Source organism: Meleagris gallopavo, chromosome 7 (assembly GCF_000146605.3).
Source record: "Meleagris gallopavo isolate NT-WF06-2002-E0010 breed Aviagen turkey brand Nicholas breeding stock chromosome 7, Turkey_5.1, whole genome shotgun sequence".
NCBI classification, from domain to species: Eukaryota; Metazoa; Chordata; class Aves; order Galliformes; family Phasianidae; genus Meleagris; species Meleagris gallopavo.
The window spans coordinates 18,235,974-18,252,975 of NC_015017.2; the positions used below are offsets into that span (position 1 = coordinate 18,235,974).

At 52.1% G+C, this 17,002-nt stretch overlaps 1 protein-coding gene across 3 annotated transcripts; it reads right to left on the reverse strand.

The window, feature by feature from the left end:
- Positions 1 to 4,476: 4,476 nt before the first annotated feature.
- SLC4A3 (solute carrier family 4 member 3) lies at positions 4,477 to 15,875 on the reverse strand. 3 transcript variants are annotated; one of them, XM_010713660.3, is made up of 13 exons: positions 15,763 to 15,873; positions 15,366 to 15,550; positions 13,223 to 13,436; positions 12,675 to 12,896; positions 12,146 to 12,234; positions 11,436 to 11,630; positions 10,791 to 10,997; positions 10,008 to 10,097; positions 8,251 to 8,417; positions 7,601 to 7,854; positions 7,211 to 7,380; positions 6,895 to 7,068; positions 4,477 to 6,192 (listed from the first exon to the last, which is right to left on the reverse strand). In XM_010713660.3, exons 2-13 carry the CDS (start codon positions 15,519 to 15,521, stop codon positions 6,115 to 6,117), a joined length of 2,016 nt encoding a protein of 671 aa, XP_010711962.1. In that variant the 5' UTR covers positions 15,522 to 15,550; positions 15,763 to 15,873; the 3' UTR covers positions 4,477 to 6,114. The 3 variants fall into 3 exon arrangements, with proteins under 3 accessions (XP_010711962.1, XP_010711961.1, XP_019472684.1); XM_010713659.3 differs by having other exon boundaries at positions 12,146 to 12,294; XM_019617139.2 differs by lacking the exon at positions 6,895 to 7,068 and having other exon boundaries at positions 12,146 to 12,294; positions 15,763 to 15,875.
- Positions 15,876 to 17,002: the final 1,127 nt, after the last annotated feature.

Genomic DNA, 17,002 nt, shown 5'->3' on the forward strand with positions numbered 1-17,002 from the left:
GCGTGGAGCCGGAGGGGACAGCGGGTGGGGACACCGCTGCGGGCAGACAGATGTCGTCTGGAACGGGGAGAGTGGTGCGGCTGATGGGAATGGCACCGTGCAGCCTCTGCCTTAGGACAGTCCCGCTCAGGCAGATGCCCACCTGCCCCGTGCCAACCACCTCCACCGCTCTGGTTCACCTTCGCTGTCCGAACGTTCTGGTTTCCCAACATGTCAGTGGCTGTCAGTGCACCTTTCACTTCGATAGCAGATCGCTGTAGAGCCCCCTTGGGCACGACCATAGAATCATAAAATAGAGTTCCGTATCCGTGCTGGATTAGCTTAATCAGCACCTCTTTCCCTGTCTTAGGAAAACATGGCACGAGGCTGTGCCAGCCTCTCAGCTCCAGCCCTTATCTCCCATCTAATACTCCTATCCACAAGGCCAATTACCCTGCTGGCTGAGGGGATTACATCAACGCAGTGCTGTCCTTGACTGTCCCCTCTGCAGCAGTGAGTTTGTCATCGACTGTACCTCCCCAGCCATCTCCCCACATCCACACAGACCCCCTGCAGACCCCTGTCTCTGCTAGGTGCTGCTCACCAGGGGGGCTGGATACACAGCAAGCCGTGAGTCAGCTTCCTGCTGCTGGGCAGCTGGCGGGGGGACACAGCGGCAGGAATTCCTCCTGGACACCAGGCACATCCTGCTTCCCTCTGCCACGGGCCTGGCACATGGCTGGCAGCGTATCACCCCTGTGACTCCTCAGAGCAGCGTGAGCACCATCCTGCAATGGGCAGTTCCTCCTTCCCATAAACCATCCCTGTCCCCAGCAAGGTAAGGATGGTGATGATTAAAGCCACACGAAAGAGCTGCCGGGGAGCTATGTGGCAGGAATCAGCCCAGGCTCCCTGGGGACAGGATCATGTTCGTGCCAGATGTGTCCCTGCTCCGGAGGAATGTGATTAAGGCTGCCTAGAGAGGCTCTCACAGGGCAACACAAAGCAGTGCAGCACCTGCTCCCCTGGAGAGTACAAGAGTGGTGTCAGGGGCACCTCCCCTGGCTTCACCCCAGGAGCATGAGCAGTGCCTCTCCTGCTGCCATGGTGGTGCTGGGCAGACCAAGTCCCTAAGCAGCTGTCTTCCTGCAGATAGGGCCCTTGGTCCTATTGCCCCATCCTGCTATTCCCTTGCATGTCCCGGCTGAGGTCCCTGCCCCTGCTCCCATCACACTGGTGCATGTTTTTGAGGGGCCAACGTGTGGTTTGCACAGCTGGGCTAAGAGAAATGCAGCTCTGGTGGTGAGATCACTGAATGGAGGAGCTGAGCTGAGCTGCACAGGGCTGTAATTACAGTAGGAACACGCATGGATGGGGCCAGCCAAGCACATCCACCTAATTTCCTCTCCCATTATGCCCGCCCTGCTTTTGTTTGACCCAGACCTTGCTATTAACGGCGCGTGTGCCGTGAGCTCACAGATGGCTCCGTTACAAACAGCCTCACAGATCCTGCTAGACCACGCGTCTGTGCAGGGCTGTGCTCACACACGGCATTGCTGTGCAGCTCATGCTTCAGAAAGGTTTCAGCCGGCTGCGGGCATCGCTCCGGCCAGGCTGTTCCAGCAGGCACCCGCAGCTCTGCCTTTGTCTCTGGCTGCAGGAAGGCACAAGAGGGGAGATGTCACCCTGCCAGCACCCAAGGTCGTGGCTGAGGTCTGGGGGATGGCAGCCAGCTCTGTAAGGCCGGGGCAGGTCTGAGCCTGCCGTTCCCATGGGGAGGGAGGTTTGTGTCCGTGTCCAGGTGCTTGCGGCTCAGCCCTTTCTCCTCTCCTCAGAGCCTTTCCCTGGGCTGGTGTGTGCCTTATTTCAGGGCATGGAGGGCAGAAAGGGGCAGAGTGGATGGCTGGGGCTGCAACAGAAATGTGTGGAGTCCAAGCGAAGTGTGATTCACTTGTTGTGATTTTTTAATTTACTTTTCTAACGTTTGAGGGACTGGAAAGCAGACGGCTGGGCTCAGGATATACAGAGATACGGGGAAAGGGGCGACTTGTCAGTGGCATTGGCCCCCAGGTTTGCCATGTAGCTGATTTGGCCAGTGATGTTCTTAACTTCCCAGCAGCGCAGCCATGTGAGCGGTGCCAGCGCAATATCCCAGCAGAGGTATGCCAGCCCCTCCTGGCTGCAGAGAGCAAAAATAGCTTACTAAGAAGATAGCTTGAGCGTGCTTGGACACAGGTGGCAGAGACAGAAAACCAAATAGTTTCTATAAACACACAATGGTTTAAAATAATACAGCTGATAATTTGGGGAACGGACTTCCTATTTTTAGGATTTCTCCAGACAAGCAGGGCTGACAGCTTGCTTTTGTATAGGCAGCCAAGACAGGAGAAGTTGCAAGTCAGAGTGTAGACATAACTGAGCAACTTGCAAGGAGCAGGAGGATATCTGTCCCATCCTAGAGCATCCCAAAGAGCTTGGCTGGGGCACAGGCACCCAGCTGCTCCCCTTGCATGGTGTATTGCTGCGGCTCTGGCCCTCAAGATGAGCTCTGATCCCAGCTGCCAGCCCTCCACCCCCACAGAGACTCTCTACTCTGCCCTTGAAGGTGAGATTGATATCTTTGTGGGACACGTGCAGCAGTGCCAGCACTGCTTTGACCTGCATGCTCTATACAAAGTGCTGCTGGTGGTGCTGCTGCACAGCCTCTTGGGGTGGCTGGACAGCTGGGAGGACCTGGAGCTGCTCTCCAAGCATCTGCTCGGCTCACCAAGCCCCTCTGTGTGTGGCTATGTGGACTGCCTGGGCTCCTACCTGCAGCACCTGCAGGCCTTGAAGGAGAGGTTTGACACAAGGGTGGTGTTCCTACTCTGTGAGCATCTGTATGTACGTGAGGAGCTGCTCCCCCTGGCCTCCATCCCACACCTGGCCGCATTCCTCTTTGCCCACCGCCACAACTGGGCACTGCTGCTGCGGGGAGCGATGCTCCATGAGCGAGTGTTCAGCCCCAACAGTCTGTGTGATCTGACTGGCTTTGCCAATGCAGGGCCCGTAGAGAAAGTTCTGCAGCTGCTTCTTGACATCTACCAGGGCCTAATCATGGCTAGCTTGCCCAGCCGTGGATCCGTCTGCACCAAAGCAGGTACAGCCTCTGCCCACCTCCAGGCTCCATACAGCCAAGCAGTAAGGTCCCCCAGCCCGCAGACTCTCTCATCCCAATGCAGCTCTGGGGAGCGGGAAGCAGTGCTGGGGCATTGCGGGTCCGGCTGCGGGAGAGTCAGAAGGAGCTGCTGGTCCTGCTGCCCCGTGCCGAGTAAGCAGCCGCCCTGCACGCTCAGATTCACAGCATCACCTGGCGCATCCGTGCCCTGCACCTGCAGCTGCAGTGCCAGGGGATGGAGCCCAGGGAATGCGGGACGTGGGGGGTATACACCTCCAGCTGCCCTGATGGAGGAGCTGCAGAAGCACCTGGAGCTGGAGGAGTACCACCGCAGCATCCTGGAAGCCGACTGGCTGCTGGAGCTGGAGGTCGGGCCCGTCCTTATCCGCAGGATCAATGCAGTAAGTGGTGCGGTCTGGCTCTGTGTGAATGCTCCTGTCCAGACTGTCTGACCGTGCTGCACGTGCAGGAGCCGAGCACTCCTTCTGCCTCCTTTTGCAGATTCAGCGCTGCCAGCACCTGGAGAAGATGCTGTTGCGCCGGGAGTTGGCTGTCCCACAGAGGGAGCAGCCCCGGAGCAGGATGACCACCGCCCCTACTCAGTCCTCTGCCACCCACCCCATGCCTGCAAGCAAACCCAGCCCCAGGAGCAGCCAGCAATACTAATCGCGTGAAGCAGGGTGATATCCCGTGTCCCACAGCAGCACCGGCACCTACCCCCAGGCTGGAACCAGCTCACAGGGACCTGGAAGAGTGCTGGGGCAGGGCTGCAGGCTGTCTGCCCAGATTGGCTCACATCTGGGAAGAAAGTGTGGAGGGAAAGTGTATTTAATGATGTTTCCTCTGTACTTAGCTGCTTGGCGCGTTTCTGCAGGCTGGGTAAAGAGATGAGCTTGCGTGCTGTTGAATGTGCATGCACAGGCATGTGTGTGTATGGCTGCATGCAGGTGCAAGTGCATATTCCTGGTTAAATATGGGGCTCCCAACTACTAGCCCAGCAGGCAGCATGGCGTCCCCAACCCAGCCAGCTCAGCTCCTGCAGCCACTAATGATGGTGGCAAAGCCCACATCGGATGATGGGACAGTCCTCACTCCTGCCAGGTTTGTTCCCTCACCAGCTGCTGCTGTGGGCAAGCAGCAATTTTGATTTAGGGAATTTTAATCAACTTAGCATACCCCCAATTAATAAACTTTTAGTTACTGATTCGGGTGGTAAATGAGGAAAAGACTTCCCTGCTTCCTGCTCTCCAGCCCCGCTACTCCTTCGCTGAGTGCCCACCCATCCCACCAGCTCTGCCCACTGTATCTCCCCCATTCATCTGGGAGGCAGGGAGCCAGGCATGGTTCCTGTGAAGTTTATTGGTGCAGCTGTTTCCACTACAGTCAGAGGAGTCACAATGCACAGCGACAACAGCCTCCTACACTACACAGGGAGGACAGGATGCACACGGCCACAGACACACAGAGACCCTGCATGGGCGCGGCAGTGGGGCTGGAGCCTGCTGCTGGAGGGGCTTTGCTCTCTGTGGGTGTTTGTGCAGCCTCCTGGGGAGGTGTGGGACCCACCTTCCCCACAGGAGCTGGGCTGATAAACGGGAACCGGGGCAGCAGCTTGTCCCAAATCTGATGGCTGATCAAGGTTGGAACACGTATCCCAGCTTCCTCCACAAGGCCACTCTGACTCCCACCATCAGGGCACTACATCAGAGCTGCCCATATGCCAGAGCTGCTAGCTGAGTCTGCCTGCTCTGAATGGAGATCCTAGGACAGGAGACCTAGGACACATCCCTGCCAGGCCCGAGGAGGCCAGGGCTAAGTGCTGGGCACGCTGAATGCTGCTTCTTCCCAAATGGAATGGACATGAAGGGTCACTCCAGCGTGGGAGCTGAAATGGGGCCAAGGGGTTCTGTGACTTCAACGTAGGGCTGCGAGGAGCCAGAACCAGTGATCATCGCACAGGGAAAGAGAGAGGACCCACAGGACTATTTCATGCTCCAGCGCCATATCTCTTACATAGCTCCTAAATGTGGTTTGTGCTCAAGGACAGGGAGATGGGGATTGGGACCCCTTGTAACATTTGTTGTTTGTTGGGCAAGCACCCAAGGCTTCAAGGTACTTGTTCATCTGTTCCCAAAAGAAAAACTGCACTTGGAGGAGTGTTGGAAAAAGTATGAGGAAACAAATAGCCTCCTGAATGCTGGGCAAGGGTGGAAACCAGTCCTGTGAGAGCAGCTTCCAGCTGAAAGCCTGGAGGACAGGACCTGCAGAGCACCCCTCATCTGCAAGATGCCAGGACACAGTAGTGCCTGTCCCAGGGGTGCAGGGGAAGCTGTGCCAAGCAGGGAAGAGCACTGGTCTCTCCTTGCCCCTGTGCTGGAGCACACACTAAGGGCTCAGTTGGCAGTGCTTCCCAGGGAACTCCAGACTCAGGTGCAGGGGACAGCAATTTGGCTGCAAGAACAGAGAGAGCAGGAGCAAGGCATCTGTTAGCTGAGCATAGAGGCTGGTGTCCTCACCCAGCCTGTGCGGAGGCCACTGTCCGTGCACAGATAGCATCAAGCCTGTTTCTGTGACTGCCCAATAGTGCATCATGGCACGACACCCAAGCTTCGTGGAAATGGAGTGGGACACAGTGGTACCAGCTGGCATGGCTCCCCTTCACCACCCAGAGACTGAACACAGGCTGCCTCCAGCAGGGACAGGGCAGACCCCTGACCCACAGGCGCTCTGGACCCACACAGTTTTGGGATGTGAGAGGCACCTCTCAACCGCTCAGGTCTGAGAGGAAAGAGATGAGCAGCCTCTGCTGAGTGAGTGATGGGGCAGCAGGAGCAGGGGCTGCCTTCTGCGGAGCTATAGATCAGCCATTCATTGGTCCAGGCAAGATTGCTTGACTTGTGGCAAGTCTCCTACTAGTCCTTGAGGGGACAAGCAGGTGTGAGCAGCCTGTCCCAAGTGCAGGGAGGGCAGGCTGCAGATCACACAGGCATGTGCAGCTCATTGTACTCGTCCCGGCCATCCTCATCAAAGTTCGGCTCTGCATCCTCTGAGTCCAACTGGGGAGAGACAGAGAGCAGGTTTTGAAGGCCACAGCAGCCCAGCGTGCCAATAGTGTGCAGTAAGCTATGCAGTGTAGCTGCACCAGCTCCAGGATTAGCAAAGCTCTTGTTCCCTCCCTCCCAACAGGCCCCTTTTTTTCTGCCCCTCATGCCTACTGATGCTTCTCCAACCCAAAACATTCTTATTCTGACAGTGCACAAGCACTGGGGCATTGGTTCAGCACAGCAGCTCCTCCACTGCCAGCAGCACCCAGGGACACCGTGCTTCTGGCTGCTACTCCAGAGTGCTCTCCAACAGGAGCTCAGGAGGCAACACCTGGGGAGCTGCCAGCACCCTGAAACCGTGATTAAGTGCTCCTCTGCCAAATAGCTGGTATGCTGCCCATGCTGCTGCCTCCAGAAACAGGGTGTCTCCTTGATGAAATAGCCACAAGTGAGGGGAAGGATGGAAAAGCAAGCCTTTTCTCCATATCTCTGTACGCAGAGATTCTCTGTCTCCTTCTGGCTGCCCACCCATCCCACATTATATTTTCAGGGCTACAAACTCAGAGGAAGCCACCATGCATCCCAGACCACCAGATACTGAAGGGAAAGGCAAAGCTTTGGTGACCACGGATCTCTGAGCCTTTTGGTCTGCCCAATCTCCTCAACCTCGCAACAGTGTTTTGAGCTAGGCTGTAAGGACAGCTGTCTGCTTACAGCTTTGAGCTCCCTGTCGTGGAAGAAGCGGGGCAGCACAAAGCGTCGCAATGGCACTGTCATGATCAGAACAAAGGGAAAGGCTAGAGATGCCACCGTAGACTTCACCACCCAGAGCAGCACAATGCAGGCCAGTTGAATGCAGGTGAAGAGATTCATCCTCCACGTCTTTACCTAGGGAAATAAATCCAGTCTAAGAACACATCCTCCCACATGGATCACCAAGGGGTCATCAAAGCTAGCATCACCAAGAAGGCATCATCCTCCCTTGCCTGTCTCTTCCTCCTCCGCCCTCCTGCAGCTTGCCTTCACTCACCTTAACAACATAGATGTGGTCGGGGTGGTGCTTGGATGGCATGAAAATCAGGAGCAGTCGCTCGTAGAGCTGGATGCCCGTGAGAGATGTAACCCCCATGTAGAGGAAGATGCCAAAGAGCACAGCCAACGGGATCTGCCGTAGCATGTTCCCCATCACAATAGACAGGCCTGCAGAGACAGAGCTCAGAGCACAGCTCATCCCATGCCAGCCTCTCTGCCCCCAGCCCCCCAAGAGTTCAAGACGGGTCTGGCTAGAGAAGGACCAATGTTGAGGGAGCTGCTGTGAGGGTAGGTGGGGGCAGTCCCTGCAAGTAGGGTAGGGTCACAGGCACGGTGAGATCTGAGTGGGCAGCCCTGACCCTTCCACTTCACCCAAGCAAAGGCTCACCGACAAGAGCAGCAATAAGCACTCCAGTCACACGCTGCTCTTTCACCTCCTCGATCTTGGGCTTCTCTCCTGGTGCGATGGCCTTGCTCATGACTGTCAGGGCATTGACGTGGGTGACGGAGCGCACTGTTGCCGCGGTCAGCCAGGGCAGTCCAAAGAGTGCACAGAGCCCACCCATAGTGCCAATGAGCAGCAGGTCCAGGTGGAAGCCAGAGCCTTTCAACAGCTTCCTCTCCTTCTTGCTCACAATCAGCCTGAGGAAAAAGAGCCTACGTCAGTCAGGCACAACTGCATCACAGGAAGCGTCAGTGCCCAGGGACAGCAATGCAGCTGGGGACAACGTTCACTCCCTGAACAGGGCATACATGGGGACAACGAGATGGACAGGCATAGGAATGGCAGAAGCCAACCTCAAGTTAGAGGTTTCCGCCTGTGCTTGGATGAGGCAGATCTCCACCACACTGTATCCCCGGGGGAGCTGAGAGATGATGGAAGAACCCAAGAAGGTACATCCTAAAACAGGCAGGACCCTGCCCCGGCTATTCCACGGGGATGCTGGGTGCATTTCCATGCCAGTGGCACCAGTGGCCACCCCAGCCTAGCCTTCCCGAAAGTTAGTGATGGTGGGCGTTAGCAGGGGAAGTACTCACGTAGTGATCTGTGTCTCCATGAAGATAAGAATGAAGACCAGGAGAGCAGGGATAGCAGAGGCAAACATCATCCACAATGGAAAGGTCCCATTGCTGCCCATGGGGTGAATGAACCAGCCACGCTTGTGAGGAGATGTGACCGACAAGCCAGATGGGACATTCAGCTTCTGATGGTGTAGCCGCAAAACCGAGCAGTTATTCATCAATGCATACATGCCCACTAGCCTTGATCTTCCTGGACACCCTGGTCTGAACGCCTCTAGTGATGGGACACCACCCTGACTTGAGTTTTCTCATGGGTTATCCATTTCAGTGTAAAAAGCCCATGTCCCCTATTTCTAACAACGGCCTGTCTCATTTCCTCTTTGAGCTTCTGGAATTCACTTGGGTTTTGTCCAAGAGACCAGTATCTATCTTCTCTCAGGAACCTCACCCGCATGTCAGGGCTTTCAGATCATGTTTAAAATGCTCCTTGACCTCTGCTTGGATAAACCAACATCTTGGACTGGTAATTCTTCTCTGAGGTGGTTTTCCAAACACTAAGCCTTTTCTGAGACATTTTTCAGTATTAATTTTGCAGCGTGGGCCCTGGAACTGGCCACATTCTCTAGAAATGACCTCACTCTTAGCATGTTCAGAGGGCATATCAAGTTTGCGCTCCCATCAGAGACCACATGGACTCCCATCCATCCGTGGGCCCAACCATGCATTCACCAGCACTTAAACGCTTGGCTCTGCAGTGCTCTACAGCAGCTCTTGCTATCTGTCTGCATGAACACTGCAGTGAGAGTTTATGATTTGCATTTATGTTAATCAGCATAAGTATGAATAATATTTCTGGAATGCTTGTACTTGAGCTAAGCTGTGTAACTAAGTACTGTTTTCTCAGGAAGCTTTGTACATATGCTGAGTTAATACTGAAATGATAATGCTTTTGATATTAACTGTAGAAGCGTAGAGGGGTACGAAAAGGATGTAACAAAGCATATGATTTTACTATTGTCTGATAAAGCCAGATTTTACATTGAGATTTAAATTACTAAGAATACATTTGGAATCCATTAAGCCTTGGGCTGCCTTTATAAAAAGCTTGCATGCCAAACAGGAACTGCCTTTCACCCTCTCCGTAATGTTAGTTGAAATAAATACCAAAACAAAAAGATTTAACAGTGCATCTATTATAAAAAGGGGTGGGGGGTGAGAGGGGGAAATAAGGAAATCTGTGAGATGGGTATGTTTCATAACATTTAAATTTGTGCATAAGCTGGGAAAGAGATCATTGTGTTTGAGACGAAATGATGAAAATATTTGGTAGCCTATAGACAAGGAGAGCATATACATATAAGTACTAAAAATACAACTGAGTACACCATTGAAACTATTCTATGGCATCCTTTTCAGCGTGAATAAACTGGTTATGTCTTGTTAATCAAATACGAAGTTTTAGAGTTACTAAGAGAGAATTAACTGCACTGGTTCTCTCTGGTTCTCTAAAACCTCCTCTACTAACAGCAGAAACATCAGAGAGGTTCTGGAGCACTCCAGCCTTTATAGCTCTGGTTTCCATCTCAGATAGACCCTCAGAGCCTCCTTTCAGTGTGGGAGTAAGGTTGAGGGGAGCGTTTCTGTTTGCTTTGCACTGTTATGACTAACAAGGCAGGAAATGTAAATCCCTAGTTGCACAAGAGAAGGCCACGGTATGGCATGGATCACTGCCTGTGCTGGAGGAGGGGCTCCGAGGCAGCGCTGGCACCTACCTGTGTGTACGTGTCTGTGATGGTGTAATCCACCAGCACCATGACTAGGATGGAGATGGGGATCCCGAAGTCTCCGATGATCCGCCGAGCCTGTGGAACAAACACCTTGCTGGCAAAGAGCACATGCTGGCTCCTCACACCCACCATGCCAAGGGCCAGATGGGGTAAGCGCTGCAGCGAACCTGAGCGCTGTCATTGAGCAAGACAAGAAGTGCAGTGCTGGTCCACGGGGCTAAGCATCCCACTGCCCTATAAGGCACAGTCCTCCAGCCACTCCCATGTGATCAGCCAGTTGCTCCAATTGGCCTACTTTGTTGGTGCTCCAGGTATAACACAGATGCCTTGCATGTACAGAAATGTCAAAAGGGAACAAGCTGTAAGCTCATCCTCTTTTATTCTACTTTAACAGATGTGTATCCAGCCAAAGGAGTTTTCCCAAGGCCCAAGGGACTTTTCAGAAAGGCTCACTGGAGCAGGACAGGGAAGATACTATGATTAACAGCCAGCTCTCACCCACAGCCTATGGCCAAATTACCATCCTGTTTGCATGGCATTTAAGCAATTGTTTGTGTTTCTTTGGGTGATGGTACCAGCATCACAAGGAGCAAAGCAGCACTCCAGGGTGCAGTTTTTATGATCACATAGGGCTGGATAAGACATGAAGGGATCACTGTGCTCTAGTCAAGTTCATTCAGTCTTTCAACAAGGAACAAAGGGCTGCAGCAAGAAGCACTATTTGTTTGGCACATCCCTCCATCCTCATCATCTGGCCCCACTTCTCACCTTTCCTCCTAAGAAGCGGCTGTTCTTGAACTTGCGCATAAAGAAGGCAATGAAGAAGGTGCCTAGCATGAGGATGAGGGAGAGAAGAGCAGTGTTGGGCTGCATCCTGATTCCTAGTGACATGGCATCTGCAGAGAGCATGCTGGCGTTCAGGCCGCTTTGCACATTTGGTGGGTAAAACTTCAGCAGAGGATGTTCTGCAAACACCTGGGCAGGTGAGAGAAATAGCAGGCACAGTCATTGCAGGGAGGGACAGAGGATATTGTCACTACTGGGGATGAGGGGATGTGGAAGGCATCTGCTCTGCAGAAAGGGGGAGAGGGGTAGTTAGGTGGTGGACACAGACAGTCTCAGCATCTATCACCTCGCCTCACAACCTAATCCGGCTGGAGAGGGCTGAGGAGAGGGAAGAGGCCTCTGTTTAATGCCTCCTGCAGGAAGAGAATGGGAGGCAGATGTTAGGGATCACCCTGCCAGCCTCTGGTGGCACAGGGGCCAGTTATGCTGGGCTGTAGGAGGCCAGCAGAGAGCTGCTCTGCACAACACCTTGGGAAGCTATGGCTGTGATGGCCCTTATATGCTCAAGAGGCAGGTGCCTGGGGGCCCCAAGAGACATGGCAACCCATCTCCCAGGGGAAGGTTCACCTTGTACAGTTTGTAGAAAGTCTCGTAGATGAAGATGAGAGAGATAAGGAAAGCAAAAATCTCCTGGGTGAAGGGTGAGATGTAGCGCACCAAGAAGCTTCCTTCAGCTGCCACAATAATGAAGATGAAAACGATGAGCCACAAACCAATCCACACTCTGCCTGTCAGGTACTCAATGTCTTGTGTCTGGCAGAACTGAAATGGAAAAGGTAATAAATTACTCTGCCTCCTCAGGCTTTCTCCCTCCTCTTCTCCCCATCGAGACCATAGCTCTCTTGGAAAAAGGCATTTTCCTCTCCACAGACATCCAGCAAGAAACAGCAATTTCAGGGCTGGAGTCATAGGTAAAATATTCCAGAGCAGTATTTTAGGATGCTGCTACACGTGCTCATTACATCGGGAAGAATGACATGCAGGGCTGGGGGACAAAGTTTCAACTGCACTCAGCAGATAAGAAGTGCTGTTACCACTGTCACATTTTAATGGGGTCAGCCCATGGGAAACGGCAATGGGAGACAAAAGTCCCAGTGGTCTAACGTGCAGCAGGTCAGCAAAAACAGAACCAGCCCTGGCTGAACTGAGAACAGCCTGGCAGGACCCACAGCATCCAGATAACACAGCCCCTGTGGAGACCTGGGAAATGCTGACTGCCCTCTTCAGTGCATCAGCAGAGTGAGTGGGTGCCACAAATGGGTACTGCCTCAAAGTACCTTGTAAAAAGCTTCTTCAAACACCAGCAGAGGCCCTGAGAAGCCAATGACCAGGAGCGGCTGGGCTCCAAGCAGGGAGAAGAGGATCCCTAAAACCGAGGTGGAGATTATCAGCTCGGAGACCCCCATGAGACCCTCAGTTTTCTCTCCTGGGAAAAAGAATAACATGTGAGTGTTACAGCCCAGACAAGGCACTATCACTGCAGTCTCTAGACACAGCTCCACACAGAGGCAGACAGTCCCACCAGTCAGACATCCCCTGCACTGGGCAGGGAGTGCAGATGGAGTCCAGGGAGCTTTGGGGAGATGGCTCCCAGTGCCTGTCCCCAGCCCTGGGCTCTGCCTGGAAAGAAGCAGTGGGCTGAGGCTGGAGAAGCCAAGGAGCAGGGAGAGGACAAGGCAGTGATCACAGTGCAGAACCTCCATTCTCCCTAAGTAAGCAACACCAAAGCCCACCCCTGCACAGCATCCCACAGACACAGCCAGTGTTCCAGCGTGCAAAGAGCAGACCAGAAAGCAGGCCCATTACCTAGGAGTCCCCCGAAGGTGATGGCAGGAGAGAGAGCAGCAAAGTAGATGAAGAGAACGGCTGCGAGACACTGGCTGTGCAAGGCGTCTCTGATGTCACTGAGGTATTTGGGGTACCTGCGCTTTATGTCCCGAACCAGACCTCCAAAAAATATTCCAGTCCGCTTCAAAGGGTCATCCTCAGCTTCCTCCTCTTCTTCCTCAGCCTTCACTTCACACAGCTCTGGAGGTGCATGGAGGGCAGGGCTTGAGCGAGGGAATTCAGGACCACCCTTGGGCTGCCCTTCTCCATACCCCGTGGAGATCTTCCTCTTGCCATGCTAATCTGGCCTCCCATAACCGCACATCCCACAGCCTCCGGTTGTCCCCAGCTGCTTACAGCCTCTGTCCTGCCACCATTATACCCCTGCCTTCTGCCCCCCACCACCACTGCCCACTGCTGGAGCCAGGCCCTGCTCACCCCTCTGCCAGGCTCTGTGAGGGGAAGGCCCACTGGGGCACGCAGGACACTAGGCACAAACTCTTTTGCCCAAATGTGAGTGGAGAGACCTTTGGCTTCCTGGACATCTCCTTCCTTCATGGATTTCTGCTCCCTCTCCTTCCTCTTCCTCAGCAGCAACTTCTGGAAGGTGGCAATGGATTTAAGCAAGTCTTTCCCCTCCACCTCAGATGGAGGAATGACAATGCTGCAGTCCAAGAACTCATTGATTGCATTGAGGAGATCTTGACGGTCATCAGCCATGTACGCAGCCTCATGGAAATGCTGGGAGGAGCAGAGAAAAAGGAGAAGAGAGAAGGTTCAGACCAAGCCTGTGCTCAGCCATCTACAGCCTAGAATCATCGCTTACTGTGACCCTTCAGTAACAGCCCACTCCCTCCACTCGCTGCTTGTATCACTATTGCCACTCCATGACCCACTCTTCTGAACCTTCCCTCCCTGTTCTTCTTCTACCCAGTACCTCACCTCTCCTCCCTTCCTGGTCTATCCTTCCCAATGACCTCCTTGCTTTTCTCCCTCAGCCCTACTGCTCTAGCCCAGAACTGTGCTCCTGCAGCATCTCTGCTAGCTACGCATTCCACCAGACCACACAACTCCCCTGGCAGAACCTCTCCTACAAACAAATTCAGCCCTATGCTTCCTAGCTATCCTGGTACCTATATAGAAAATACGGTTGTATGAGAACTACCAAATCACAGCCTGAACCACCAATTGAGCACCTGGAGAAAAGCCCTAGTCAGCCTTGGAAGTACAGGTGAAGATAATTCACCCGTGTGACTGGAAGGGGCGGAACCTGGCTTAGACTTCATTTAAGGGCTGACAGCTACCAAGGAAGGATCTCTTGCTGGAGATCCCTTTCTGCAAGCCTAGATCTTCAGAGACAAGTGAGCATCCTTCTTTTTGTAACACCTTATCATTGTGCTGATTCTGCTACTATTACAATGGTAGAGGAAGAGAAAACAGGTATCTACAATAGGAGAGAAGCTGTGCAGGTGAAACCAGGCAGAAAGGTTTGGAGATGCTCCTGACAACAAGGACAAGATGACAAAGAAGGGCTCCATGGAGATCATGAGGGGACAGTGCTACTACAGATAGTAGGGGAGGTAGCTGGCAAACAGGTGGAAGTGTTGCATTACTTCCTGAAAGGGCTAGAAGATGATGAACAAGTAAATAGCCTGTGAAGCAGGTAGGGATAGCTAAAGTCTCTGCAGTACACAGACTCCCTGGAGCCACAACTTCAAGCTGTAAGTGATACCATCCTCTCTTCCTGGCGCCAGTCACCGTGTAACCTTGCAATGGACAGCCTCAGCTGCTGCTGCTCACTCCCCTGATCCTGGATCAGAGAGTAGCAGAGGCTCAGATGAGCATGATCAGTCCACAAATACAGCACTGAAGCTGGAATATGGCAGCTCATCTCTTAAAACAGCCTCAGCTGAGCTCCATGAAACTCCTGGGAAGGGATTGTTCAGCTCTTGTTGCCTACAACCTACCTGCTCTGAGTGGACTTTTTACCAGTCCTGAAGAGAGAGCTAGGCTTGTTACTCAGTTATAGTCTCAAGGCACTAGCCAGGAAGACACTGTGAACTTCTGTTCTCCTGTCTTGAATGTATTCAACAGATATTTAGATTATCTCTTCTTTGCCTTTAATTCCTTACCAGAATAATGAATTTCACTTTCCTGCTATCTAGCCAGATGGGGAACTTCTTGTATTACATGTGCCTGGAAGAAAAACTATTCTATTCCTCATCTCTCCTCCTGCACTGATGTGCTTCTTACAAGAATGTTGCAACCATAGGGTTAGCTAGAAGGCAAAACTCTTGATGAACAGTACCAGGCATTGCTAGGTGGTGTTATCAGTGTGTTCTGAGCCAGGCGTCATGGTCACAGCCACCACTCAGCCTCCTCGCCTCTGTTTGTGAAATATGAACTGAACACAACTCTTCTAATCTTGGGTGGTACTTTATTCTTGCTTTTATGTACAAACCCTTCCCCTTACCTCCAATTCCATTCCAGACAAACGTCTATCCTGCTCTTCCCTCTGCAACAGAGCACCCTACCTTGGTCTAGCTAAGCTGCTTTTAAAAATTCTAGCTGCTCAGGCTTGTCTTTCTCACCTGGGCCTCACCTCAGAACTCTTATCCCAGGACTGATTTCTAAGGAACTATCCCACATTACTGCTAGTCAGCTCCTCACCTTGTCAGACATGAGGGTGGAGATTGATCGACCAATTTCATGATAGTCCATGTTGGCCTGGCTTGGTCCCAGCAGCACGAAGATGAACCTGACAGGAATTGGGACCTCCAAGACAGATTCCAGGAAGACGGCCTCATTTAGTCGGACAAAGGCCATTGTTGGCTGCTCCAGGAACTGCACACAGCCTACCAGGAGGCAATGTTTTGAGCAGAGTTAATCACTGAGGTGAGCTGTACTGGGCTGCCCTAGTGGAAATGGCAATTCAGGAAGTTCTCTTAGCCCTGCACTCCCAAGCTGCTCTCTAGACAATTGACAAAGAGGACTGCTCAAAGTCTCCCTGGTCACTGATCATTCCCTAGCTTACTTTCTCAATCTCCTACGCATGAGCTCTACTTACATTATAAGGAGCTGATTTTAAATCAGAAGGTTGTTTACTACTAAGCCAATGCCTCATGGAAGGAAGTCTCCTACATACTGGCATTTACTTTTATCAAAGAAACTCCTCCTAAAAAAAAAAAATGAAATCAGGTTTACTGAACATGACCTATTTCCCATAAACCTCACTACTTAGCAATAATTACCTTCTTATCCATTAGCTCTTTATTAATTGAATGCCATATTAGCTCTGCCATTATTTTGACTGGAAAGGATGTCAGGTTAAACAACCTATAGATGCTGGATTGCTGCATGTTCTTTCTTGAGCACTGACATTATTAGCTTTCTTCCAGTTTTCTCGTATGTTCCCTGAATTCTTAGACCTTTTTCAGATGAAAATAAGCCACTTCTCTAAAGACTCATAGGTACAAATTACACAGTTTGTTTTATGATGTCCATATCTCATGAATGTTTGGCAGCCTTCACAGCTCCTAACAGATTGGGAAACACTCCCGCATCCTCCAGCATACCAGCTGCTTCCTTCCCATGCTGAACACAAATGTTTGAGTACTTCTATTTCTCTAACATTATTACTGAACTTTCTGCCATCTGTGTCCAGCAATGAGCTATAGTCTGTGTTAGATTGGCAAATCTGTGCGATCTGAATGGCCGTGAGGATCCCAAGCTACAGAAACGGTCAGTGTTTAGTCATCTGAATACCCAAACTGCATTTATGAAACTAATCTGGCTTCATCACGGTTAAGCTTGGCTGAGCTGCCAAGAGTCTTTGCCCAAGTTTTCTATCTGCTAGACAGGCAGTGACATTTACTTTGCTTGTAGCACAGTTGTTTGCTCAGAACTCATTGCCAGCAAAGCGCTGAAGAGGACTGTTCTTGTGGTCAGAAGGTACTAAACCCACTGATGCTCAGCCTGCCTGCCCATGTCTCTCACTTGTAAAGAGAAATACGTCCTGGTGCTGATATACTGATCCCAGAGGCTTTGCCAGTTGCTGGGTTCTAATTATCAAAACTCAAAGCTCTTTGGCACATGCAACCAACAACCAAAACCAGCCCAGTTGCTGGCAAAGTGTGCTCCGAGGCTGGGAAGAAGACAACAAGGCCTTACAACAGTGCTGGTAATCAATGCCTTGGGCACTTAACTACTTCTGAACTTCAAAATGGGATGTTTTGGTGACTGGTTAAGTGTTCACCTCTAAGCTAGGCACCACTACCCACATTCAGTACTTCTAATTGTCAAAAAAA